The sequence below is a fragment of the Chaetodon auriga genome, chromosome 3, assembly GCF_051107435.1.
Source record: "Chaetodon auriga isolate fChaAug3 chromosome 3, fChaAug3.hap1, whole genome shotgun sequence".
Lineage (NCBI taxonomy): Eukaryota > Metazoa > Chordata > Actinopteri > Chaetodontiformes > Chaetodontidae > Chaetodon > Chaetodon auriga.
The window spans coordinates 23518854-23546538 of record NC_135076.1 but is presented as its reverse complement, the minus strand read 5'-3'; the positions used below and the strand labels follow the sequence as shown (position 1 = coordinate 23546538).

The window sequence follows — 27685 nt, the reverse complement described above, 5'->3', positions numbered from 1 at the left end:
ACCGCCTCATCAAACTGTACACCAAATGAAAGTTTAAATACTGATCAATCTTCAGGCTACAAATCCACAAGAATATATACTTTTATATCACATAACATAAAAATTCAAAGCCAATTCAAACTACTGGACTATTCCCAACATTTAGGAAAAAACGTGTTGGATGCTGTAACTTTATAAAGGTATGACACATTGCTTCCATGTCTTTAACAGCGCCCACTGATGACAGTTAGCTTTTAGCTCTAACTGGTGCCATAAATGTATTTTGTGGGTCGTCCTCTGGCCTGGTGCTAAAGACCCATGACCACAACATCCCTGGTTCAGTTCCAGCTGGGAACCTTTGTTGCATGTAATCCTTCTCCATCCCCCGCTGTTCCTGTCTGCCTCTGTACTATCAACTCTTCAATTAAGGCAAAACCCGACCAAAAGTTACTAAAAATGGATTGTTAAATAAATAACCAATAAATAATGGCAAACTGCTAAAGACAAGACAGGCCTACACTGCAGGAAGTCAAAAAATATCTAATTTTACTTCGTTGTGTACTTCTTTAACCCAGAAATCTTGCAGGCCTCCTCTAAACTACATGTACAGCATGCATAAGGACGTGTGCGTGTTTATGTGCACTGTTGGAGCTCGGCCTGATTGCTATACAGGGTGCCCGTATGCTATGCACCATAACCATCCACATGTGCTTTCTATTATATCCTCTTGTTTCTCCCCAAAGGCCGTAACACAGCATCGCAGATATTTTATTTTTATGGGAATGCATGAAATCCGAATCACATTTCCCAATCAGATCCAGGTGGAGCCATGTAAACACACACGCGGTAAAAGCTGAGAATGAGGCACACACGCATGCATGCGGGCCTGCACACCCACACACATATAATTAAATTCTCTTGACTGGAAGAGAAAGCTGTACAGAAAACAATACTCTATTGTGTGGGAATGATGTGACACCTGGGGAGAAGCGGTCCAGTCTACACGCTTAATTGTAGGATATCATCCACCACATATGCGCATGTAATGATATACAAGGCAGATTTTCAGCGTCGCACTATGATCGAGAGGATAAGAACAAGACTTTGCTTCGTAAGCAGTAGTTTTACGGTAACATGAAACCAAAAGCTGAAAAGTTAAGGTCGTGTACAGCTTCACAAGCTGGGCTGCGCTGCTTTTAATCCATGTGGTGAATCTTGTCTCGTCACGTCCTTCTGCACAGAAATGTGTGTGTTCTTTTACAAGGAGATCAGAGCTAAAACTCTGCACACTTTAGGGATACACTCACTGTAATGACCCTCAGCCATGTGTAGTAAAGCAGGGGTTAAGGTTTTGAGGTTTGTCTTTAACACTGTAGCTGTTATTGTTAAACACCTGCTGTAGCCCCTCACTGGTGGTGCCTTCAGGGACCTACAGCTGCCTAAGGACGTGAGCTGTTCAAGCCAGCTTGCAGGTGCTCGTAAAGGCTACCGGCTGATGTTTAGTGGCCACGAGGGAGACAGAAAGTGAGAAACTGCCGGAGGGGCTGCACACACACATTTACCTCACCTGTAAATACTGACACACTAATCCAGCAAAGTGCAAAATCTCCAAAATATTTCAACCAAGACTCTGTTGTTCATTGTGAATATCCTGCAGTGACAAGGGTTGTGTTTGTTATGTAAGGAGAGTAGCCTAAAAAAAAAACAAATCTGTGACTGGAAATCCATTTTGATTGAATATCCAGGCCCTGAACTTTACAGCTACACTGTCAGATTGGAAAAACACAGGTTCACGCCAAGAAACTCTTTTTTCTTTCCATTTCGCTCGTTAAAGCAGAGGTCCATCCCCTGCACGCTGCTTAAATCAAGAGCGTTTGTGCATTCAGCTGAGACGAGAAGCGATTTCTTCAGTTTCGACAGAGAAAGTACACCTGTATTCTTAAACAACACATCAAATGGTTAAACAAATAAAGCACCCCATTATAATCTACATTTATATGTGTTGAGGATAATATCATATTCTGGTCTGTTCTTCACTGCTCGATTCTGCAGGAAATAAGGAAATAAGTTTTGCATTCAACATCCTCCAGTGCAGAAGTATTATCAGCTAACTGTTTAAAGTATGTGTGAGTACTACACACAGCACTGCTGTAGCAGGTTGAGGTGAAATTGAACTACTTTACATACATTTAGGTATTTTAGAAAAAAAAAAAAAAAAAAAACCCACCAAAGTTCTGCTGTGCAAATTTTGACTTTTCTCAAATTTTGGATAATTTGAACAGTTACGAGCCAAAAAGGTTGGGAACCACAGCTTTAACAATGTGCTGGATTTTCTAAACATATCATGTGTATTTAATGTGAAACATCGCTCTCAAATGTAACTATGGCTGTCAGGTAAATGCAATTCAATGCAATGGAGTAAAAAGTACAGTAGTTCCTTCTGAAATGAGTGTTAAGTGTAAAGACGAAGAAATATTCAAGTATCTCAGAATTGCACTCAAGTATAGCACAACTGATAACATGTAATTCTACTCCAAAAATAAAAAATAAATAAATAAAAGACAGTACATGGTAACCATACGTCCATACGTCAGCAGTGACAACTCATTCATTGCCCAGGCTGTCATTTGTACACGGTGGCAGCCTGCAGCAGCATCCTGAGGTCCTTCTGATGTTGAAATATTACCTCAAATCGTCCCTGACAGCCTGTAATTAAGGAAGACGGGGGCAACTGAGAGACGGCGAGGAGGACAGACAGATAATGAGCTTCAAACAAACAGACAAACAAAGAGAGAGCGCCACTTGTATACAGGAGAGAGAGAAAGAGGCCACATGTGCAAACACAGAGGAGGATTTAAGCACCGACTGCCGAGTGTTAATGTGCATGTGCGTCTATCTTCTGGCTCCTCTGCAATTATTTGGTTTATGTGAGTGGAGCAGCGTGCTGTGGCGCATGGATCAAAGCAGCTGAACAATATTAACTTCAGTAATTACTCCACAACGGAACATATCGCAGAAGAAATTACATTTTTGTCATATTTCCTGTCACTAGAACTAAACCGCTGCTGGTTTTGGAGGCGGACCTCAAGTCAGAGACAAACAAGTAATTCAAGCTCAGAAGTAAGAGGCTTAAATGCAGTGTGCTTTAGGCTACGAGTAACCTAATCCCCCTCAAGATGTAGGTGATGAGTGGGCTGCTGGTTTGGGCAGGGTCGAAGTTCAAGCACGTGTGGCGCGCAAAGTCAACAGCGCAGTATTTAAGGGATGATATTCCCTGAAACGCTGCTATTTATACCAAATTACAGCATGCACCTCAGCTCGCGAGTGCGCAGCTGGCTTCCTCTTGCAAGAAGCATTGATTTACAAACACTTCCAATCAAACGTCTGCGTCGAGTTAAAGCTAAGCTAAGTAAGCACCGGGTGCCTTCAGCTCAGTGTTTTGAATGTGGGGCTGAAATTACACCCTCTGCTGTGGTGTGTGATTAGGGTCTGTATGTGAGGATGTCAGTCAGCCTCCAAACGCTGGAGGGAAGGGTTGCTAATTGAAATGACATGTCAGAAAGATGCAGTGATAGCACACTCCTGATGCGGTTCCTCCGCGCTCCATCCATCCCTGAGTGCGTTTTAGCCCCTATACGTGTGTGTACTTCAAATATTAAGTTACAGGCAGATAATTAAGTGATGGCGTGGGATCAGATCCCCCTCAAATGCTCTCTCCCTTTCTGTTTTCCAACTGTCTGAACAAATAAAAAACACTTGATGTGAATATTTTATCCACTCCCCTCTGACATCCACCACAGGCATTTCATATATTTCCCTGTCATAAGCAATAACTCCTCCATTTCTGCTTTGACAAAGAGCTCGTTTGCCCCCGATAAAGATGGTTTCCTATTTACGCAGCCAAGTGAGCACACAACAAAACGGCCCTAAAGGAAAATCCCACGCCTCTGTTCTCTAATGCCAACATAAATCGTCTATCTGCGGCGATCAGTGCGTTCCTGGACTTAATTTGTGGTCAAGTTTTGTAATTTCACTTTTTGTTTTCCTCAACTTGATATGTCTACTTGCACTTCCATGACTTCTTTGTTCCGCAGGGTTCGGCGTGGCGCAGGGAAAAATCTTGCACTTGGGTGAAGAGGGGACAACTGATAGCAGTCATTAAAATCACTGTATATCATCAATACTGAACATTTCCAAAGAAATGACATTCACCGTTGATGGTCTAGACAGCTCGACACAGACATTTTCCACAATATCGTAGATGAAGAAAATAGGCTGAAATTATATGTTTTGTGATTTGCCAAGAAGATAAGGCTGATAAAAGTAAAAGCTCTTTCAATAAAGGGTTTTAACAAACATTTTAAGGTACATTTCCTCCTTAAATGCCAGTGGCAAAAATTTGAAGCTATGTTCTTTCTCAATATCTCCATCCTGGAACTCCTGCTGTGCACCCTGCATGTTTACATAGTATATATACTTTTGATATACTATATATATCTATTAATCAATTAAGTATATAGTCTCAAAAATACACAAAATAAGTTCCCAGAGCACAAAGTCGTAGCTTCAGGCAAATTTTTGGATCAATGGCCAAAAAAACAACCTACATTGGTATTTGATGACATGAAAGGAGTAAATAAGGAACAAATGTTTTGGATTTTTTGGTGTGTTAAATGACATGTAGTTTATCTGAAATGTAAATTTTCTGTCACTCGACTAAAAGGGCTGAAAACAAGTTCTGCTCATGTCACTGAATGAAGGTCAGCATCAGCCATTATTTGCAGAAAGGCCAAAAACAAAGAGCTGCCATGTGTGCAGATGAATAAAACCTGACCACTTACTGTGGTCACACACACACACACACACACGCACACACACACGCGCACAAACACACACACACACACACACACACACACACACCAAATGTGACCTTAGGATTCACCTCTGGAACAATTAATCCATTGATCAGCGCCGCTCCTGAGTCTGCTTATACATATTCTTAGCTCTTCAGATGTGTGTCAAGTTACCAAATAACTTCATCGGGGTAGAAAAGAGGCCTCTGTGTGGACGCCTATCACCCACATACCACAGGAGGACACCTACATACCACCTACGTAACACCTACATAGCACCCGGGAACACACACACCACCTCCATGACACAAAAGCAGGACGTGTACAGGAAGGACAGAAATCTTTTTCAAAGCTGCAACTTGAGTTTTCAACATTTCACCAGCTGACCGCAGTAAACTCTGAGAGAATATAGGCGGCCATAAATGAGTCAGTTGTTTAACTTTTCCAAAAACATACCCCTGACTGCCGGGCCACAATAAAGCAAACAAAAATGTGTGTGAGCTTGATGCAAGGCATTCAAAATAAGGGCCATTATAATTTTTTATGTTATGTTTACGTTGCTTGTAAAAAGAGGAGATGATGCTATTCTGCACAAGAGGCATTTGATGCACCTCCAGACAGCCAGAATCGCACTTAAATCAGGAAATCTACAACATGTCTGTTATTTGACATTAAGGAAGGTGCTGGATTTTGTATGGGATAAAAAAATATTGTTTAACGGTTGAAGAGACAAGCCCCCGCATGAGTTCTGATGACGATTAGGAAGGAAAGCTTCGATCATTCATGTTCTTTTCTTCCACCCTGATCAAATTTGAAGTGAAATGGTGTTTAAATGACTCAACCCCAGCAAAGTAAAACAGTGTGTTCAGTTGGAAACAGCTGGATCTGCATCACTCTGCCCTGCTGTCCTCCAGTCTGCTGTGCAAACAGCAGCTGCTTCACACAAAAGGTACATGGAGTTCAAACATGCTCCCACTTTGAAACACTTCAAGGAAACTTTAAGGTACTCTCAGAGGCTTCAGCGAAGCTCTGAAGTCCTAACTTCAGAGTGCGCACAGTGATAAAGTTGACAGGAAAAGAAAAGGATGTCTTACCTCTAAGATGTCTTATCCTTGCAGACCATTTGTTCAGAGGTGGTTTCAGATTATTCCAGTGAGAGTCGAGACGGCTGGACGTTACAATCCGAGCCCTTCTCCCTCTCGCTCGCTCGCTCGCTCACTCGCCCACTCTCTGACCGTCAGTCGTCTTCAGCAGGGCTCTCTGGGCTGATGTAAGACACCCCTGCATGTAGGAAAAAAGACAGAAAGAGAGAGAGGGGGAGAGAGAGAGAGAGAGAGAGAGAGAGAGAGAGAGAGAGAGAGAGAGGGAAAAAAACCTTCACATTCTGTGGATTCTTGGGAGCGAGCCAAAGTCCCAGAATTCCACATGGCACACATAAGGTTTCAATTAAGTTCAAATCCGATGCTCAATCAGAAAGCTTTCGTCCTCTTGAAAAGAGCCTTTCTTTTGACAGCTAGAGGCTGAAGCTACCGTAATGCTGGGTAACGTCCTCTGAAGCCCTCTCTCTGTCTTTTCAAAACACAAAGTCAGACCAATCGTATGAAATAAACACTGATCTTTCTGTTTTATGCAGACGTTCATGGTCCCCAGAGGATGAAACCTGTTGGCCTCTCCTCAGAACTGTTGTCGTGAAGTTTGTTCATTCATGTTCCCCTCAAGGCGAATTGTCCTAACTTTGCTAGAAGCAGCTTTTTCTTTATTGAACTCAGTGACAGTAACACTGTAGCTCATCACAGCCTTAATATTCAAACCAGATCCATACAAAGTGTGAGTCAAGTGTCAGAGAGAGGTCGTCCTCTAATAACGTCATAAAGTGTGTTGTTTTGCTGCTGGTGGGACCTGAACCCTCTGACCAGACTGAAGAAACTCAGCCATTATTTGGAAATATTATGGTTTCGATTCAAGGACACTGTGACTTTAGGTTTTTCTTATTTCCTGACATGCAAAAGTTTAGTGCTTCCTGATGAGGAAGCCATACTTTCCTGCAGTAAAGTGACTCCAGTGGCCGGGACGGACGTATTGGAATTTAAAGAGTTTATTGTCTACTTGAATTCAGATTTTCTTCAGCTGTTGGTGCACATTTTTAGGCACACTAGCCCTCGAGGGATGGCAGTGTTGGTCTGTTCATCGACCACTGTGGTCCATACTGAAAAATCTAAACAACTACTGGATGGATTGACATTAAAATTTTGTTTGTACAGACATTTATGTCCCTCAGAGGATGAAGCTGACTTCTCCTTCAGCATCTAAGGTTGTGACTGAAATGTCTTGATAACTGTTGGACAGATTGATTGATTTGATGTTCTCTCAGGATGAATTGTGGTAACTTTGGTGATCCCCTAATTGCTCCTGTAGTGCCTTCATTAGGTTAAAATGTTTAACTCATACAAATTTGCCAAATGACTTTTAGTCTTGACTTGCTAATTGGCAACAGTTAGCATGCTAACACACCAGACGAGGACAGTGAATACGGTAAACACCGTACCTACATGCTAGCTGCCCGTTTGTTTAAATTACCTTACATTTCAAACTTACGTTTGTCCCTTATGGACAATATTTACCTAAACTAGACAGTGTCAAGACAGCCTCTTCAGGTCATTTCCTTGCCTAAATGCTTATGTTTCAGTCACATAATCGTTCTTTAACGTTACAGCATTATTGTCAGTGTTTACTGGTTTTCCCAAAACGGACAACAGAGATAAACCAAAAAGAAAGATGAACAGAAGATGTGAATATTGTTCTCCTCAAAGGATATGAAGGGCAAGCATGTAATCGTAAGTGAATTTCACTCAGCCATTACAAACAGCAAAGACGCGGCAAGAAGAAACTGACAAAATCAATGCAAGAAATCTTGATGTGAAAAGAAGCATAGATGAAGCAATGAAGAAGAAAATACTACTGAGACAAGAAGAAAGCCAAACATTGACAGCAGTCAATAAAAACTGCTGAGTTTGAATGAATACAGCTAACTTTACTGTATAACAGACAAAGCTAACGTTTGCCTAGCTAGCTACATCAAATCTGTACCCTCTAACAAGTAGCTCATTGCTAATATTGTTCAGTGAGTTCTGCTCTTCAGTCACCTTAAATTCAGTCAATGTCTTATGCAATGCATGAGGGAACACGTATGAAGCTAAGGGCAAAAACTCCCAAAGAGTTTTTACTTACAGCATCTTAAATTAATCCTTATGGTGATTCTCTGATTTTTTTCTGAGGCATCCTCACATGAAAATTTGAGGACAACAATAACCCAAGTGCTTTTATGCAACTACACACCAAATCTTAGCATGCTAGCTTTAGCATTTAGCTGTACACTCCTAGTCTCATTAAACACCTTTACTTCAAAAGTTCATGAACCTTTTTAGTAAAGAGTGTCACAGCTCTGGTCAGTCAGATTTATCTTTTTAAACTAACTGAACAGAACATGGGCACGAAGACCCATGTACAGACTAAGACATGATCAAATTAAGTGGTTTTTTTTATATTATAGTACAGTTCTGGAGCTGCAGGGCAAGAAAGAAAACGAGTCAAGACGGAGCCACAAAGAATCTTTCCTGAATAGCTGCAGCAGCGTTGCATGCTCTGGCCCATCTTAAACATAAACCATGTGCTGGAAACTCTGATTCAAGACACCAGCAGCTATAATGCAAAAAACACATCCTGCAGACCCAGGGCAGCGAAACTCACACATTCACATACTGGTCGCTGTCAGAAAACTCGCTGATACTCATATTTAAACTGTGTGTACACACAAAGCCACAATGACAACACATTCAGGAGGTTTTCCCAAGCAGGATTTTTTTTTTTTAATAAAGGTGATAGAAATCATAGCATCTGTTAAAGCTGCATATTGTCTAATCCTCAATGATTACAAGCAGAAAAGAAGCAGATATCATAAATAAACGCCCACAGCCTGTACCATGTACCCCAGTTACATGCTAGTAAGAAACATCTTTCTGATCATTCCATCTCAGTCCAATGTTGTATAAAAATCACTGTAAAATGAGTAGAAGGTAATTCCCCCTATAGAGCATCCATCAGTACATATAAAAATATGTCTCATAAGCAAAATAAATAGACGCGCCTTAAGACTGCTTCATCCAGTCAGTGTGACAGAGATTTCGTCCTTCATCTCATGCTGTGTTCAAGTGCTCATCGAAACAAACGGGAACTAAGTATGACGTCAACATACAAAGCAAAGAAACCTTGGCGCTGAAAAGTAAACGATACCCTTCATCTTGCTCGTTTGTTTGTTTTGGATGGCCTCTTTCATGAACACATGCATGCGACATTTTGTTATTGCACAGCGATGACGTCACAGTTTCTCCCCAAAAACGTTGAGAGACAAAGGGAGGTTGGTCTTTGGGCTGTCCCTCTCTCTCTCTCTCTCTCTCTCTCCTTCATTGTCTAAACCCCGTTCTTCACCAGCTCGTGGACTCCATCCCGGTCAATCAGCAGGGTTGGATGAAACTCACGTCCCTTCACCAGCTCTTCAAGGCCCTTAAAGTAGTAAACGACACCGTCAGGACAGCGTTAGTGTGTGCAAAGGTTGATTCCTTCAGGTGGACAGCAGGAGTGGAACAACATCTGCAGTTTGCATTTAACAGGTTAGTCTCTGCCTCCTTACCTCTCCCCCGTAGGACACCAGTGGGGAGATCTCACATTTGATTGGCAGGTCTGTTCCGTCCTTCAGGCTGCGTTGGGAAGGGAATGAATTCGGGAGTGGGGTCAGAAGAAAAACAAAAAGAAACTGAGTAAGTGATTCTCTCATGAAAAGCAGAGGGACTGTAGTTGAGAGAAGCAGCTGTACATCCTTGACACAGCTGTTCTTCTACTGCAGCTTGTGATTAGAGTTCAAAAAGGCAGAGCTTCATCACTCCCAGACATGACCAGTGATTAGTCCTCTGACCCATAACAGAAGAAAACAGACGAATGACAGGGAACGTGGTGTCGAAGGTACTTTCCACCACGCTGCCATCACTCCGCTCGTTCGCTTCTCGATACAGACCAAAATCACTAATCACACATCAGCTACTTCAGGTGTTTTCTGAGCAGCTGTCCACACAGCTGTATCATGAGGATGAAGGGAAAGCTGAACGACTGAGGACAAAGCGCGCCCTGTAAGAGCCTGAATAACGTTCATGGCAGCCATGAACGTTATTGAAGCACATGCTCATTTATTGACAAGCAGGTGGATCTAAACTCAAAGGCAAACTAGCAAGCAATGAATGAAATCCTACACACAAATCCTGGTTCATCATCTGTTGCAAAGCCGTCACTAATTGCCTTGACTGGTGCCCATAACCCAGCATGCAAAACATTATGTGTATTAGTAGCCACCGTCTGAGGGGAAAATGATCTGTCAGCAGGTCATTATGACTGTCTGACCAGGGCGCTAAGCAGACTGCGTTCAGTCATCTAAACTGATCCTTGCTGTCATTTCCTTCATCACAGCCGACTATAAGGAGACAAAAATGGCTGCCAAGCGGCACGTGTGCCTCCTTTCAGCAGTAATGAAGGGACGGGGACATCAAGGATCGGAAGTAATGTTATATAGTGTTAACACGTCTGAGCGAGAGGAAAAGAAAGCCAGAACCCCATCATCATGCACTCATACTGCAGAGGGATAATAATTACTTTCTGTTGCCATCATCTGTGACACTGCCTGCTGCTCCGTCTCTGGAAACATTGCATGGGACACACAGGAGCAAGACCAAGCATGAGAGATGGGGAAGTGAGAGTGTGATGCTAAAGGAATACGATGTGGATAATACAAACAAACAAACAGAAAAAGGAAATGCATGTTTGTACACAAAGTGTGGGGAGTGTTGGGAATGACCACGAGGAGCTTGTGTGTGTGTGCGTGGGTCCTGCGTGGCACTGTGTTTTAGCAGGTTGGCTGCGGTCACCTGGGTATGGCGGGCACACGTCTGCCATTCTCGTCAATGAAGTGGCCCCCAGCGTTGAGCAGCCAGCGGTGGTGGAGGGACATGAGGGCGTGCCTGGCTGTGGTGGGCGTGTCCTTTCCGTCCTGGCTGTCCGCATTCTTCAGCGGGGAGAACTCGTCCTCCCGCAGCACCTCGTACACGACGAATGTCCTGTTGGACACACGCAGCACGTCAGGTATGATGAGCTATCACACCGTACTCAGCCTTCCTTTAAAGATGAAACCAGCTGCTAAAGAAAAACATCTGCAACTGTTTTTAACTGTACACATATGGGTACGGGCTTACAAATAAGTATAAGTAAATATAGAAATGTTATATGTGTATAATTAATTAATTTTTTGTTGTGCTGTCGCCTCTGGAAAAGAGACCTCAGCCTGAGTGGGTCCTCCCTGCCAAAATAAAGGATAATTAAATAAAAAACTCAATTAAAAAAAACACGTGGCACATGTGGCCACACAACAGAGTATGAGAGCTTTGACCAAGAAGTACAAAGAAAGATCAGAAAAGAGTCAAGACTGTTGCACAGTGAGCCAGTCCATCTGGATTCTGCTAAAGCTGCCAGTCTGGGCACAACTGTAATCCATCTCCTCATCAACACCAAAAATAATTCCTCCTCCTTTTCACTTTGAAAAACAGTGAATAAACCTCGAAGGAAGCTGGACATGTCTGCAGTGTTTTTCCATCAGTCAATCATTACAGGAATCCTTTCATTAGATGTAAAGTTCTATTAGTAGTGGCGTGACTCAAAGCTGATGTCATGCTACACTGGAGGAGGTGGAATGAGTGAACAGCTCATAAACCTCCATCCTCCTGCAGGGAGCTTGGCAGGCTCGATCTGCTGGACCAGAGCTCGGAGCAACGGCAGGACTGGGGCTGGTGGGATAGGGACCGGGACTGGAAAAAGGGGCTGGTTCGTGCATGGAAGGACAGATCAAGGACTATGCAAACCCCGGGCCCGAAGGCGTGCCAGAAGAACATATGCAATGCAGCCACTTCTCGAAAGAAGCACAAGATATTCATTGTTTTCTTCCTTAAGGCCCCTGAGTTTGAGGTGAGGGGCCGTCTGCTGATGCTGTCACACACTCTGTGCCCTCTATGGAAAAAACACAGTGCAACTCACTTGGCAAACTGGAAGATGTCAAAGACGAACTTTTCCATTTTAATCCCATTTGGTTTGTCTGGTTTGATGAGCTGACCCTCCGCATCCACATACGGGATCTTCTTCTGGGCCACGTGGTGCTGCAGCTTTGGCTCGTACTTCCTGATGTATAAACAGAGAAAGAAAAGCAAGACAGATGCTGGTTCACCGCTGCATCTTTACTTTGTAATGACGACGAGCTACTGATCTTGTTGCAAGAAACCAAAACACTAAGCAATTAAGTCGGGTTGGGCGATATGACGACATCTACCACGCGACAATACCGTTTCCACCGCAGGAGCTGTGCTTTAGTTTCACTGCTACATATTCAGGTCAGGCTTTGCAGCAAATCAGAGCTGGATTCCAGCTGCCTTGCAAGGTGATGTGGGCAGCTGGACCGTTTACCACAGTGTCATGGGACGTGAGATCGACGGTGACCTTTAAGCTGGTTTAACAACTACCACAGAAGAAGAGAGTGACAGGAAAACATGGAGTGAATTGTAAACACAGAGCAGGCGGCATCGCAGTCCACCCAAGGATCTGTTCCCAGAAAGGTGCAACTTGTCGTGTGGACATGGTTTGAATTTAGAAAATCCAACAGCGAACAGAATTCTGTCATGTTATGTCGGCCATATCGCCCACCCCTCGCAACAGATGATTACACTCAGAAAAGAGCACAAAATCTGTTGAGCATGAATTCGTCTTACTGGACGACGTCTCTGAGGAAGGGGAAGCTGAAGAAGTGATTGGCCACGTTTCCTGCGTTGAACATCAGCCGCCCGTCGGCGCTGCGCTTCTCGGCAGTTTCCAGGGTGATCTCGCTGTACTCCACCACCTGATACTGCCCGTCCACCTTGCAGACCACGCCCACCGCCTCTGTGGGATTGGTTTTCTCCACCACCTGGAAACAATGTGTTTTTTGGTAAACTGCTGACTGAAAAACTGCGAGGAATTAGCAGATTGGCCACTAACTAGCATGTATTTAATATGAAAGTAGTGGCAGAGCTGAAGTACAGAATAGCTGGTGGATAACAAATTAAAACTGGACTTGTGACACTGCTCTTAAACAAGAGGCAAAACAGCAGAGGAAGGAGTCAAAATAAGCCAAAGTGCTACGAAAGGAACTGATTTTCTGAATCCACTTTGTACAGAGAGCAAGTTAAAGTCTGCACTGATGAAAAAAAAAAACCCTCTCCCCATCTGTTGGCTGTTAATGACAGAGTGGAGCCCTGATGAGGGGGTTGGTGAACGGGGTGGGGTGAGGGGTAGGGGTGGTGGTGAAGCCACATGAACTGTAGCAGAGCTTAGTAATTTACAACGTGAGGGTGGGACTGCGCTCTGATGTGATCCCTCCATCTCCGCTCCACCGCACAACGCATAATGTCAAAGAGGAGCGCGGCCGGGACGATCGGCACGGCTCAATACTTCTATCTATTCTGCGTGAGCTGGAAACAAATGCATGGTGGTAACAAGAGCTTCAGACACACTCTGGATATCTGACAAGCATGGTCTCATTAACGTGAGTTCGAGGAGGAAGAGGAAGCAAAAGTGTGTAAACCCTCCTGCATGTTGGTGGAGTTGCCATGGCAGGTCACATCTTTAACGTCATTAAGAGGATCCAGCAGCAGCAGTTAGTCACACACGTATGAACAACTCTAAGGTCATATCCTATTTCCCAAGCAGGAGGTCTTACACACTGTGTTTGGACTTTTTAAGACATGAAGCATGTTTCCTGGTTGTTGCAAGCCTGCTCTCTCTGTCCATTTATTGACATTTACCTTGGCAACAAATGCTCAAACAGCTTTAACAGCAGGGGATCCAGCTGATGTCAACAGCAACAGGCCACTGAGTGTTCCACCAGCACGACCGACAAGTCACGTCCAGCTTCACCCAGTGAAATTCTTTAGTAATACTGACTGCATTTCGTCCTGCGGTTTGGGAACGATTTCACCAGACAACACAGGCTGCCCAATCAGACAGCAGGAGTCACTGCTGCATTTCTGATAAAATACTAGTATGATTGTGACTATAATACCATCAGAAAATATCAACAATTAAACCGTTTTGACAGTTTTTGAGTGACTTCATGATAAAAAGCTGCAACAATAAGATGTATTTATACATGAAATCTTTATCATTGTTTCATCTCTTGTAACAAGATGTAACACTGGATTTAAGATATTTATAGCATAATGCGTTGCTTTGTATTGTTTTTCTTGATAATATATGTAGGAGTGGACCAGTCACTTTAACAACAACAGGACGAAACTGACTGAACTCACTCTGCCGGTGGATCTTCTCTCCAAATGGATCTCAAACTATTTATCCACGTGCAGTATGTTGTATGTTGGCTGCGCTGATACATATTACAAACAAAAAAAAAAAAAAAAAGAGAACTCATCATGAATATGGTTTATATACTCGTGGAAAAAAGTTTCCAGTTCATCCGTTGTACCCTGGAAAGCTTTTTTTTTTTCCCTTTCCAAAATGAAAGTACACTCTGTCCAAAGACACTGTTTAGGAAAAAGTGGCATCTGCACATCTAACTCATGTTATCTGAGACCATGATTAAAAGGGCTCAACCCTCAAATTTTCCTAGAAAGCTCTCATGAATTTGCTGCTTTAAAGCCTGCAGGAGACAAAGGGGCATATATCGCCACCCAGTGGTGAGTTGACGAAGGTGCAGCTGTCTCAAAGCGAGTTGAACGGCTGTGACAGCAAACTGGCCACACCTCTTACCAAGAGACACTTGAAAGGTATGAAAGAGCAGCCGTCACACTTCAAGACCTCCTGGAATTTAAAAGTACTAGACTGACTGATCGGACTGGATCACATTCAGCACTTATGTCTTAACTTTGCATATTTGAATAAGTAATGTGGACCTTTCATTGGTAGCATCTGACATCAAAGGAAGACTTTCTAATCCTCTGTAGAACTCTGTAGACTCAAGACAATTATTATCACAACATAAAAGGTGACAAACTCATGATTCAAGCGTTGTGATGTGAGTTGATTCTTGAAAATTAAAACTATGAAACCAGCACATTAAGATCCTTACAATAAAAAAAAACTGAGCCAGTTTCACACCTAAACAGCGCTATCATCCATCTTAAGGCTTTTGTAGCTGCAAGGACAGAAGAGCAGGAGGTGGGACCAACCTTGGCTCCACAGTCCGCTCCCTTCTGCACACAGAAACCAACAAAGGCGGGGTCTGCCACTTTAACCAGGATGTTATCCACACAGTACACATGGATGAATTCAACGCCCCTCCGCTCCATGTCATCCATGATGCCCTGGTTCCCCAGCGCTCTGTAAAGGCCCCCGTTCCCATCTGAAATGCAAACACACTCGTTTGAAACACACAAACACCATGTTGAGACACAGCAGCGAGACTGTGAAGTGAAGCAAAAGGCACCACTCCTGAGTGGACTCACCAGGGGCCATGGAGAGCTTCCCCTTGCCCTCCAGGATGATCTTGCCTTCGTAGTCCATGGCTGGTAGCATGCCCTGCTGGAAGAAGATGATGTTGTCCTTGTCCAAGCCAAAATAGTTATGACGTGAGAAGAACTCCTTGGTGGGCTCCATCGTCCTGCCGCTGGTCATGATGTACCTGAAGGCAACACAGAAGGAAGTCAGTACTGAGTCATGCATTATTTCTTTTCCTCCCCAGTTTAGATCATCAGGGAAGAGCGAGTGCGTGTTAGGAAACCACTTCCAAGTACATCATTCCTTTTTTTTAAAGGCTGTAGAACATTTCTTCAGTGACGACACACAAAAATATGACCCAACAAAGCTGACACCAAGAGACAGACACATAAAGTGTAAAGTTATAATGTAGGAGACTTTCATTTAAATAAATGGCTGTGAAGTCACTGAATGAGGCAACACAATGACGAATGAAAGTACAGCAGTATCTATATATCTGAGGGATCACAAGCTGAGTGTCTGTGGCAACATTCCCTGAAAAACAATGCGTACTAAGTTACTGCTAATGCAAACCGAACCTTTCCTACTGCTGCAGCTTCAAATCAAAAGCATTTAATTGGCGAAACATGAACCAAATTATTGTGAAGTCACTGGAAACACAGTGTTCGTCAGTAAGACTTTCCACTACCATTTATGACTCTCTTATCAGCAAGGCATAAAATTCCTTTCAGTTTCCTTTTGATTTGCTGTCCCTGTGCCGGGAATCTGTCTATCTATCTGTAGTTTTAAACAACATCTGCTGTTACCACCAGTAACCACAGGTGTCGCCAAACCAACCAGGACTGAGGTCTTCAAAACTGCCACTTTAAGGATGTGACAGACAATAACTTCCTGACAGAATCAGGCCTGCAGAAGATTATATCATCACAACATTATCTTCAGTAACTATTAAGACTGCGATGTTATGTAGATTTTATGTGCTCCATTTCCTTCTTGCCATCTCCATATTTTAAATTGTCAAACTGTCCTTGGATCTGCTCCACAGGGAAGTAATCCAGTTCCAGTAATACAACTTCCTTGACAGCGCGTCCTTTTGGTGCTGGCAGTGATTTTATGACCCAATGAATCACCATGCAGATACAACTTGGACAAATGGTTTTAGCTCATTACAACAGTATTCAGCAGCTTAGATCTGTTTTTTCTTTTAAAATAAAGATAAAGCAGCATTTCAACGGACAGTCACGCTAACTAAAATGATTTCTCATCTCCACCACGTCTTACCAGGGAACACAGCACTTGATTTTGTGCTTCTGCTCAGCCAGCTGTTGCAGCTTCAATATGCGTTCGGCCTGGATCTGAAAGAGGGTTTTGTGGGACGGCAGCCCCACGTCGTACATGCCTTTGGGGTAAGAGACCCCCAGTCTGGTTCCCTGGCCCCCAGCCAGCAGCAGGACCGCCACGTTGCTCTGAGAGATGCAGCGCAGACCTGAAGGGGCACAGAGCAGCTTGAACCGTCATAAATAGCAGCAAGAATGTGCGTGCTGTAAAAAGCATTTACAGATAGTGAAACACACGGAGGCCTGCACACTGATATGATGGCACACGAGCACAAAATCTCTTTTGATGACCAAGTAGTAGCGCTTTCTTATGGCTTTTGGAAATATGTCTTTGATAAATAAAACACAACCAGAACAATGTTGATTATCAGTAACACTTATGTGATAATTTGCTCATCCTTTTTGACACATACCCAATTAAAAACAGTACAAAGACAATATATTTAATGTCTGAACTCATCAACTTCATTGATTTTTGTAAATAATGCTTGTTCTGAATTTGATGCAGCAACACAGAGAAGCAACTGAAGGTACACAAATGAGACAAGTTTCACAACAGACTGGAGACGGGCAACGCCATGAGACATAATATCAATTCAAATAAGGAGATTTAAATTGATTAGAGGGGATCACCTGGTCTGGTTTTAAGAGTGTCTGGAGGTTGTTCCATTTGTGTGGTGCACAGTATTTCAGAGCCAGTTGTGAAAAGAAGAGGTGATGCAACACGTTGGTAAACGTGCCTCATTTCTGGATCGAGCGGCAGGCATCAAATTCAGAATGAGTCTTGTCTTCGTGCTGTATTCCACTGAACAGGGGTCGGAAAGGATTTGCAAATCACTGTTTCTGTTCTGGTTTCTTCTTTCTGTTCTGCCCTGAACTGGAAAAAAAACCTTCACTTGACTGCCTTTATTGTTTATTGTGGTCCGTTATCTTACATAAACTGCTACTACATGACTTCATATCCAACACTCTTCCTTCTGACAAGCGCCAAAAGACAAGTTTTGTACAAGCAGACTGGGCAGGCCTGCAACACTCTGATTACTCGCCCAAACCCACACACACACACACACACACACCACGCCCAGATTTGGTCCCGACAGAGCAGAGTGACCTCATGAATGAGGGTCAAGCAACAACGCTATTTACGTCAGGCCCAAATCAAAAGCAGATGTTCTCCACTGCCTGCCTCCTCTGTCATCCTCCCCCAGGAAAAAAAAAAAAAAAAAAAACTCAACAGACCCACTAAGTGGTCAGACCCCCACTGCAAGGGCGATTGCGCAAAGCATAATGAACAATGCAAGCTGACGAGCTCATGCGTCAAATCTGTGCAGGAGACGGAGACCAGTAACAGTTGATGAGTTAGAAAACCACACAGCAAGAAAATGTGTGATATTTTCATTCACTGAAAAGGATTCTTTTATATGGGCCTAAAATATCAGGACCATAAGTTATCAGCACACCCACCGTCCCATCTCAACATCAAAGCATCTCTGTTACCATGTGATGTCTTAATCCCTCAGTCGGATACCAGGAAATCTGTCTCCCCTCACCTGTGGGCCATCACTTCAAATTTGGAAGTTGCTCAACAACAAGACTTAATTGCTGCTAGGATTATTCCCGCAGTAACCACGCGAGTCTTTCTTAACCATTTGGCAACTGCTTTCATGTTTACTCCTGCTGTACGACGCTGTAATAAATGCAACAAAACCAAATATTGCCTAAGATGTTACACTGCTCAAATGAAGATGTTACAGAGACAGATTTGAGGGACCTCACCTATCTGCTCCCACTCTTTAAGACTGTCCCTGTCCCTCGTCACACTCCCCAGCACTTCCTGGGGCACCGGCTCCATGCGGGCATCCATCTTCCCGTGTCTGCTGCTGCTGGACGTCTCCATGGCATTCTTGAAGAATCCATTGATCTCCTGAAAGTCCATCCCCTGCAGCTCGAGGGTCAGATCGGCCTGCACCGCGGGGCTCAGCTCGTCCAAGAAACGCAGGAGGTGAGACTGGCCGGCTTCAGCCAATCTCTGGACAAGTCCACTGGCGCTTGGGTCCATGATCAACGGTGCTTTTGATTTAACTCTGCCACAGTGAAACACAGATGAGAAAATGTCCTCAACCGCACAGCAAGTTCATGTCCTCAGCAATATTTCTGGAAATAGTTACAAACATGTTACGTATATTGTTTTTTTAAGGCTGATTCTGATACTCTTTGGACAAAATCTGATTGTGTTTAAGCAAAAAAAAAAAAAAAAAAAAAAAAGATGATCGATGATAAAGATAACATTTTGGTTTGGGTGATGGCAAGTCAAAACTTTCTTAGGTGGGTGGGGTTGTTCTGGTGAAAATTGTGATTCTGTGATGTTAAAACGAGCATAGCCTCACCGGTGACATAATGCAACACCCAGCGTGACATTTACATCTTGCGCTGGACGTGTAGGAAAGACCTTGATTGAAGTCACTGCTGGAATGTTTAATTGCTGTCTTTGTATGAACCAACACCCACACTGACCAACTTGTTAGACCAGGAAATCATGCCAGTGAGTTACTGGAGGGGATTTTTTTTAGCATTTGAAAGGGATGCTGAGGGCTGTATCAACAACACATCTGCTTCAGATTGATAACTGATAGACAGAGTCATGGTGCACCTGTGATTTTAAATATTTATAATACTGTAAAGCTTTATGTTTTCAGGATGCTGTGTAAAGTCTTGAGCTGTAACGATTAGATGTCAACTATGAAAATAATCGCCAGCTGATTCCTGCTTCTTAAATGTTGATATTTCCTGGTTTCTTTCCTCTCCTGTGACAGTGAACTGAATATATCTGGGTTGTGGACAAAACAAGACATTTGAGGATGTCGTCTTGGATTTTAGGAAACACTGATTGACATATCGACTAATAGAGAAAACCAATCAACAGATTAATAAACAATGAAAATGATGGCTGGTTGCAGCTCTAGTCAAGTCTTCAATAGGACTTTGAAGTTGAGGTTACTCTCACCTAAACACACAGGTATGTCTCATTGGCTCGTAGCAGAGAGGAATTCACACTTACAGGTGTGATGAAACAAGCTGCTGTTAGTAAGCTTCGCTGCCCGCAAAGAGTGTGTTTGCTGGTCGGGCTAACGTTATATTTATCGATCATTTTAGTCGCTGTCTTCGACAGGAGCGGCACACGAGTGACAGCGGCACCAAAGCCGAGGAGATGCTAGCAGCTATCCGGCTAACTATGCAGGAAACAGTTAGCTCGGTGAAAACGTTAGAGAACACCTGAATGAAATATTAAACTCTTACCTCTGAGAAGCGTTCTTCTTGGGTTTAAGACCATTTATGCCAGTGATGTGTGGTTTCTTGTAATGGTTAGGGCGCCTCCCACCAGGACTACACCTCCTGGTACGTCACGTTGACGTGGCGCGCAAGGTCTAGCCAGCGCCGTAGCAAAAGAGCTAAGCTAACGTAAGCTGAAGCTAAATCGACCAATCCGCGGGTGCATCATACGGTAGGCGTGTCGTGCAGTGCCGTTGTCTGCAGATAGCTGAAAGTGTGTGCTGCTTTCATGCGTCTCGTAAATTTGACCAACACAGTGTCAGAATGAACTGGGGCCGGTTCGTGTGTCTGAAACTGTGGAAAGATTAGGAAAAATTCTGGTGAGAGAAGCCAAAAGTAACTAAGTACATTTACTCAAGGACTGTAGTTAAGTATAATTTTCAGGTACTTGTACTTCAGTATTCCCATTTTTCGCTATTTTATACTCGTGTTCCACTGTATTTCAAAAGGAAATATTGTACTTTCACATTCAAAATTTACATAAAAACACACAGAAAACACTCAAGAAAATAAAGTGCTCTGCTAAAGATTACACCAGCGGCTTGGTTTATGACTCCTGACAAAGAAGTAGTGTCCTGTAGTCAGTACTGTCTCAACGTCTCATTTGGTGTCATAAAAACATTTATCTTAATGTTTCTCATATCTTGTGTTTCTCATTTAAAAATGAGGCCGGTTGTAAGTGAATGTGCGTTTGATGTATGGCCTGCCACTTTATTCTACAGTTAGGAACTCAACCACATGGGGGCGACACGACCGCTTCTCAGGCGGAAGCAGTTTTTTGTCAATTGACACAGTTTTGTTGTGGTCCGCCTCCTAGCTAAGGTTAGTCAGGCGCTCCTCATCTGTCTGTATTTTCTGCTATCACGTCGGATCTGTGACAGCTAAAAGATATGAAGAAGTTTTTCGACGACATTAAGAAAGACATAAAATTTAAATCTGCGGGACCTGGGAAGAAACTGACAGATGAAACCAGGCAAATAGAAAACTTTTCTACGCTCCTGCAACGTTAGCCACATAGCTAGCTGTCTAACGTCTGCAAAAATTGAGTTAGCAATTAGCTAGTTGATGTCATGAAGGATTATTGGGTCGCTGTTAGCATGTCGTAAAGCTAACTAGAACAGTGCTGATTAGTGTTTTCTCACTGTTTGAAGGTAGCATTTAGCGGGCTAACATTAACTGTTTTCCTCCACTGACTATTGGATTATATAACGTTAATACTCAGCACAGCGGGAGACGCTCGTCTAATTTCAGGGAAGCTAACAGTTAACGCTAACGATAATCCCTGAACAAGCTTATTTAGCCGATGGTTTTAGTAACTGAAGTTACTTTTACTCGTGGTTAAGCCACCGAACTGCTCACTAGTAAATAGACTTGCTGTGTCTCTGGCGTTTGGATAGTATGGTGTTAGCATGTGAAGTAGCGCAGCAAGCTAAGATGCACATTTCTCGTGTGTTAACATCACAGCAACATTTGTGGCTGCGTGGGAACAGACTTATAAGGGCCAACATGAATCCACAACATGTCTCCTCACTTCTCTTTTCTGTCTTCGTAACACTGTAGTTCGAAGCCCGATAGGGTGCAGAGCAGCTCCAGTGCCAAGAATAATCGCCATGCTCCAAGTGAAGGAGCCCAGATGGCTGGAGCTGCAGCCCTGGCCAGGATTGAGCAGCACCAGCGGCCGAAGGTCCACACCTCTCAGGACGCCATCAGGAACCAGGGTGAGACCAGCAACCCTCATCCAGCTGTGGTTCACTCGGGGTGGTGCCTGAATCAAAATGAGATGAGATCCACCCCCTCACATCGCTTGTTTTTGGAATAATAGGGCGTGATTGCCTTGAGTAATGATGCTTTAAATTATTACGTATTACGGAGGTTTGGGTTTGTGGAGCACTTACTCAGATCAAGGTCGTGGCTTGTGGTGAAGACAGTCCTCATTAAACACGCAGTTTATAGAGCAGCTGTCACTGTCAGTCTATGCAAATCTTAGAAAGTAATATTAGTGTCCATCCAGTAGTTGTTGCAGATTTGTTGTCTTCCACATCTCTGAAATGTATCTCCTCCTGAAAACTACTAGATCACCAAAACAAAGGCATTTTTGTAAAGTTTAACTCTGTTGTGTAATAATTACATATCATTGCTATTATTTGCTGACTTGGATTACTATCTTTGGCTTTTAAAACACATCAGTGCATCCCTGTTCCTGATGGTCTGAGGTTTTTATTTTTATACTTGTGTCTGTGTGAGCAGGTCAGATTATTTGGTTTGCCACTTTGCTACATGCAAAGTGGTGTTTTTCACTTGACTGTTAGTCCTGCTTCTGTTCTCTGTGTTTGAGGGTTTTTTCTTCAAAAAATGTGTCTAAATCATTTAAAATCCATAATCTGTTGTCATGTTAAAGACATGGTTACTAGAAAAGACATATAACTGCATGATTTTCTGTGTTTGCTCGCAGTTAAAAGAGAGCTGGAGGCAGAGGCAGCTGCACTGGCTGAAAAAGAAAAGGCAGCTGCAGCAGAGGTACGCGTGACAGTGATGTTTTAGGTTAAATCAAATGACGCAATTAAGGTTACGTTAGCTCGCAGTGATCACTTTCAAGTCTGACGATTGACAATTCTCTGCAGGGATCCAAAGTGCCGGTGAAAGATGCTGCCTGCCTGTCAGTGTCAGGTGTGTATTTCACCTGTCCGCTAACTGGAGCCACTTTAACTAAGAGTGAGAGGGAGGTACACATTAAAGAGGCCATTTTAATGGTACGTCTGAAGATGTTGTCGCTTGTTGTTCTTGTAGCACGAATCAGAACGTGTTTGTAATTCTTAGCTGCACAATAACTGAATCTGAACATCTTGTTGATAAAACATGCTCTCTGTTGTTACTGTCAGCGGTTTGAGGAGGATGCAGTTGAGGCCTCTGTTATGATGGTCCACACATTTAACAAAGACAGAGAGAAAGTGAAGGCTGCTGTGGACATCATAAGCAAGTAAGACACTGCTGACAGGCTTCAGTTTGTGACTTGTTTTCTGTTCTTCTTGCAGAGCTGAAGATCTAATGTAATTTCATGTTCTTCATTGTTTTGTCAATAGGTATGTTGACAATATATGCAAGAATCCCACAGAGGAGAAATACAGGAAGATTAAACTCAGCAACAAGGTGTACCAGGTGTGTTTGCACGTTTCTGACAGATTTTACAGCATCTCCTTGTGTGTTGCCTTGAGGAAGATGTTTCTGCATTTCTTTCATATCATTCCCTCTTTTTGATTTATTTCAGGAGAAAGTTCGTTCTGTGGAGGGCAGCAGAGAGTTCCTGCAGGCCCTGGGCTTCACCAACATCATGCTCCCTGTCGAGGGTCAAGGTACATTAATCCTGATATCCTTTTACTAACAGGCTGTCAGGCTCAATAGTTCCTTTGATTTATCACAGTCAACACATCGTTTAAAAAGCCAACCTGGCTGATACATATGTTGGTTTGTGCTTGCCTTTGCTGGAGATCAGAGGAGGAAGAGGAGTTCCTGGTGTTGGTGGAGCAGAGTCCCGATGCCCTGGAGCTGATGAAGGAGAGGAGGGATCGTCTGCAGAGAGGAGAGCCAGTCAGAGCGCAGCTGAACCGACAGCCTCAAGCGTTCAGACCCTCTCCCAACGCCCAGCGCTTCGAGCTGCCGCCGGAATTCTACAACCTGTCAGCAGAGGAGCTTAAGAAGGAGCAACAGCAGAGGTACAGACTCCTTACAAGGAGGATAAGATCAAAAGCTGAATCCTAACATCTGCATTTTCCCATTTGAGTCACGATTTCTGTCAAAGTTAGATTATAAACTCCTGACTCACTGTTCTTGATTAAATCTTGCACAAGCAGCACTACACCACTACAAAACGACGACTTTAATGTCCTCACTGCACAGCGTGCTGGTCGCTTATACCTTGTGCTGCAAGCTGCTTTCCAGGAGCGCCGGAGGAGACAGACATCTTTGTCTGCAACCTTTAGATTTTTGCTGAAAGCATGTTGGCTTTCAAACATTCAGTGTATCCAGAATCTCTATTAAAAATTGAGATATCATCAGCACTTGGCTGAATATCTGAGAAGATGAGCAGATGTAATCGGCCATGGTTTTTCACGGCCTCAAAGGCACATCCATCAATAATGCACGATAATGGATCCCTGTGATCCCGCCCTGTTTGATGTGCTGTGTTACGTGTGCATCGGCCTCCTCTCCCTGGACTGTGGCCTGCTGGTGTTTGTCCATCATCATTTTAAAGAGCCTGCACTCAGTGTCCCTGTGTGTGTTTCCCAGGAGTGATTTGGTGGAGAAAAACGCCATGCTGCGCACTAAGGCCATGAGGGAGAGAGAGGAGCAGAGGGAGAGGAGGAAATACAACTACACCCTGCTCAGGATCAGACTGCCTGATGGAAACCTGCTTCAAGGTAAGAGCCTCTTTTTAAAGTTTGATTCAGGAAGTCAGTCAACTCAAGTGAGTCAACAACCTAACAAAGCAAAGGTTAGTCAAAAGCCCTGATGGAAATGGAAGTCAGTGAAGATGACGTGTGTTTCCAGGGACCTTTTACGCGTGGGACCGGCTGCCTGCGCTGTTCGCGTTTGTACGGGAGTCTTTGGTGGACGGCTGGCAGCCCTTTGAGCTCATCGCTCCTGGGAGTCAGAAGCTACAAGAGTCCGAGGAAGTCGCTCTGGCAGAGTGTAACTTGGTGAGTTGAAACCTCGTGAAACAGGCTCACATGCAGAAGTACCTGCAGATTAAAGTCATGTATTCATTTAAAGGTAAATGTTTCTACTGTAAACAAATCAATGAAAAGACTAAAGCTGCTTTATTACCGTACCACCACTTTATTTTGAGTAAATCTCTCTTTTACCCACCCTTCTGTCTTAAATCGTTACAAAAAAATGTGTATCCATCCACCGCTGAAAATAATCCCTAACAAAGGCAATGTTTGCACCTGTCAGTGAAACTGACTTTTTATGTCAGGGATGTCAGAAAGCAGCGAGACATGAAGCAACACACTGTTGGTTTGGTGTTTTCAAAAGGAAACACATTAATACAGAAAAACAGAAGTGCTCTGTTTCCGCTGTGTTTTCTACATTTTGTTTCACTGTTTGATGTTCAAACTGTTGCTTTTTTTTTGTTGTTGTCTTGTTGCGATTTCTTCTTTGTGCTGCTGAATTCAATGATCCAAGAAAACAAACGTGGAAACAAGCAACAAGCATTCATTCACATTTTCTTTTGCTGATTTCCTACAAATTCGGTTTGAATTTGCAGTACATTTGGATAGAAACCCACCTAATGATGAACATAACTGAGCTGCACTCCCAATACAAAGCAAGCTGTCAGCTAATATCAGGTTGTGTCTGTGTGTTTTCCTTTAGGTCCCTGCGGCTCTGCTCACGTTCACCTGGGATGCAGCCGTGCAGGCGGATATTGCGGCTGCGGGTGGAAGGAGCCCCTCCCTCCTCAAACCAGAGCTGCTGGAAACCATTCGGACCCTCAGCTGAGCAGAAGCTGTCTCTGAAGCCCGCCCCCCTGCTACAGTACCTCCCCCCTTGGCATGAAGGGGGTGAAACTGCCCCTCACAGATGACGAGTGACGAGTTTATTTTTAATACAAATTCTAACTTAAGCCAGTAGCAGCGATAGACGAGGGGCAGTTTCACCCTGATGCTTCTGCTGAGCGCGCCCTTCTGTCTCCACGTGGGGACAAAGTCACACTACAGAGCGTCTCAGCAGCACTTTGTGTTGAAGGAAGCATTACTAACAGATGTGAGGAGAAAGCGAGGGCCAAGTGTTGTTTTCTTTGTTGCATCCTGAATGAATGTACACGCTGTGGAATAAACCGACTGTGGCCGCAACAGTCGACCGGTCAGGTGTAGTTCACGTGGCGTGTGGAGAGACCTTCTTTTAACTGTGTCCACACTTCCTCCCCTTCTTTTGAAGTAAACCGCCCGCTGGACTAACAGCGTCCAGCTTTGACTGTACGGTCAGGTAGGAGAAACGTAGTGAAGCCACGTGTCTCAGCCTGGAGCCGCCGGGTGTCTGAGCCCGGGCTTCATGCAGCACTTGAAGTGCTTCTCTTTTTGTTTGGCGGTGCTCCAGTTAAGCAGTGTTCTGTCTGATTTGGTGTGATATGAGTCTGGCTTGCCCGTCTGTCCTCTGCTCTGCAGTGGCCTTGCTTTGACTTCTCCGACTGCTTTGATAATAATAGTGTATTTTTACATTTATGAGCACAAGCCGAAACCATAAATCGGATCATTTGACTTAAAATTGAGGCCCAAACCTGAAACGTTATCTACTGATAAGGCCCCAGATGTGTTGTTAGTTGGCCGTGTGACGATGATGTGATGATGTTCTAATACCAAAATATTTTCTTATATTTTACCAGTTTGAAGCACTTTTCAAGATTATTTAAAACTTTATAAAACCTAAGGTGTATCATGTGCCCTAAATGTAAAATGTCATAAAAAACCTCCTCTAACACACTGCTTTGTTCAGACTAACGTGATAAATGGTTTCATTTTTGAGGCTCACTGCAGAAGCTCCATGTAATCAACTTGCTGGCATGCAGGCAGGCATGAATCATTTCATTATTGTTTTATTAAAACTGGCAGCATGGACTCCATTGTGGTGGTTTTAATTAAGTCTTGTATTTTGTTTGTATCAAACACATTTCCTTGTGTTAAAAGCGGTCTGCATTTCAAACATGGTGGCCATACATAAGTCATGACGGACTTCGGTTTCAAATTTACCCCAAAATTGTGTAAAATGTTGTAGATCCACGTCAATGAAGGTTAGTACATTTATTTTGGTCGTGGTTTTGCTGTATGTGAATCTATACCAGGTAAATCTAAACGCTAATTATAGTATCTCCTGCTTGTGGTTGGTTAAGATGACAACAACCTACCTCTTATTGCTCGTCTGTAATTCATCCCAAGCGAGTTTCACACAAACATAACTGAAGTAGATCTTGAAAGTGCTGGCATTGTTTTTTTGTTTTACAATAGAAACACCTTAAATCTGCACTAGTATTAATTGCACACAAACATATTTATAGCTGCTGGGTTAAATCTGATGTCATGTGTAATACTTGATGGACAATCCCAGGATCTGTTAGACCAAGTCATCTCTGCACTCTGCTGTCTCGTTCATCCTGTCCGCCAGTCGCCCACAGGTGTTCAAAAGAAGGGAGAAAATGTTTTACCGGCGTTGTAACCTTATTAAAAGAATTAGTGAGCAGTCGTGATCTGTCCAGATGTTGAGTTGTGTTCTGTTGCTTTTTAACCTGCCTGTAATAAAGATTGCTTGCACTGCATCTTACCTTTTGTTTAATAAACAGCATTATGAGGTAAATCAGTGTTTAACTTCCATCTGTACCTAAAGAGAAGGAACCTTACGCCTACTGACACGACCAGACCCGACACGCTCCGTGTTAGAACGCCGAATGTCCTGAAAAGAAATGCTTTGCATGCTAGTTTTGGACATGGAGAAGTTAAATAAGGCTTTATTGAAGATAAGCACCTGCAAATGAAACAGCTGAGGGTTCAGTGCACGTTATGTTTAAGGCTCATTGTTTTGCTGCTCCGTCTCAAATGTTTATTAAAACACAAACGAGTGGAGCAG

At 43.4% G+C, this 27685-nt stretch overlaps 3 protein-coding genes across 6 annotated transcripts in view; 1 reads left to right on the top strand and 2 right to left on the bottom strand.

Moving 5' to 3' along the window:
- ddr2a (discoidin domain receptor tyrosine kinase 2a) overlaps positions 1-6094 on the bottom strand; it is a 31102-nt gene extending 25008 nt beyond the window's left edge. For 2 of the 3 annotated variants that reach the window (XM_076727157.1, XM_076727156.1), the window contains exon 1: positions 5927-6043. The gene's annotated coding sequence lies outside the window, so the exon portion shown is untranslated. Of the gene's footprint in view, positions 1-5926 lie in introns of all 3 variants that reach the window. The other variant, XM_076727155.1, reaches the window with a different exon arrangement.
- A 2570-nt stretch (positions 6095-8664) lies between these two features.
- uap1 (UDP-N-acetylglucosamine pyrophosphorylase 1) lies at positions 8665-20213 on the bottom strand. 2 transcript variants are annotated; one of them, XM_076727047.1, is made up of 11 exons: positions 20039-20213; positions 18518-18825; positions 16686-16890; positions 15413-15588; positions 15137-15309; positions 12686-12879; positions 11961-12101; positions 10802-10990; positions 10530-10571; positions 9520-9586; positions 8665-9392 (listed from the first exon to the last, which is right to left on the bottom strand). In XM_076727047.1, the coding sequence occupies exons 2-11, from the start codon at positions 18798-18800 to the stop codon at positions 9300-9302; spliced, it is 1563 nt and encodes a 520-aa protein (XP_076583162.1). In that variant the 5' UTR covers positions 18801-18825; positions 20039-20213; the 3' UTR covers positions 8665-9299. The 2 variants fall into 2 exon arrangements, with proteins under 2 accessions (XP_076583162.1, XP_076583163.1); XM_076727048.1 differs by lacking the exon at positions 10530-10571 and having other exon boundaries at positions 20039-20189.
- Positions 20214-20861: 648 nt separating this feature from the next.
- Positions 20862-27377, top strand: ubxn6 (UBX domain protein 6). Its single transcript, XM_076726919.1, has 11 exons — positions 20862-21044; positions 21632-21789; positions 22524-22588; positions 22693-22821; positions 22951-23048; positions 23152-23227; positions 23337-23421; positions 23562-23781; positions 24356-24486; positions 24617-24765; positions 25442-27377. The coding sequence occupies exons 1-11, from the start codon at positions 20962-20964 to the stop codon at positions 25565-25567; spliced, it is 1320 nt and encodes a 439-aa protein (XP_076583034.1). The 5' UTR covers positions 20862-20961; the 3' UTR covers positions 25568-27377.
- Positions 27378-27685: the final 308 nt, after the last annotated feature.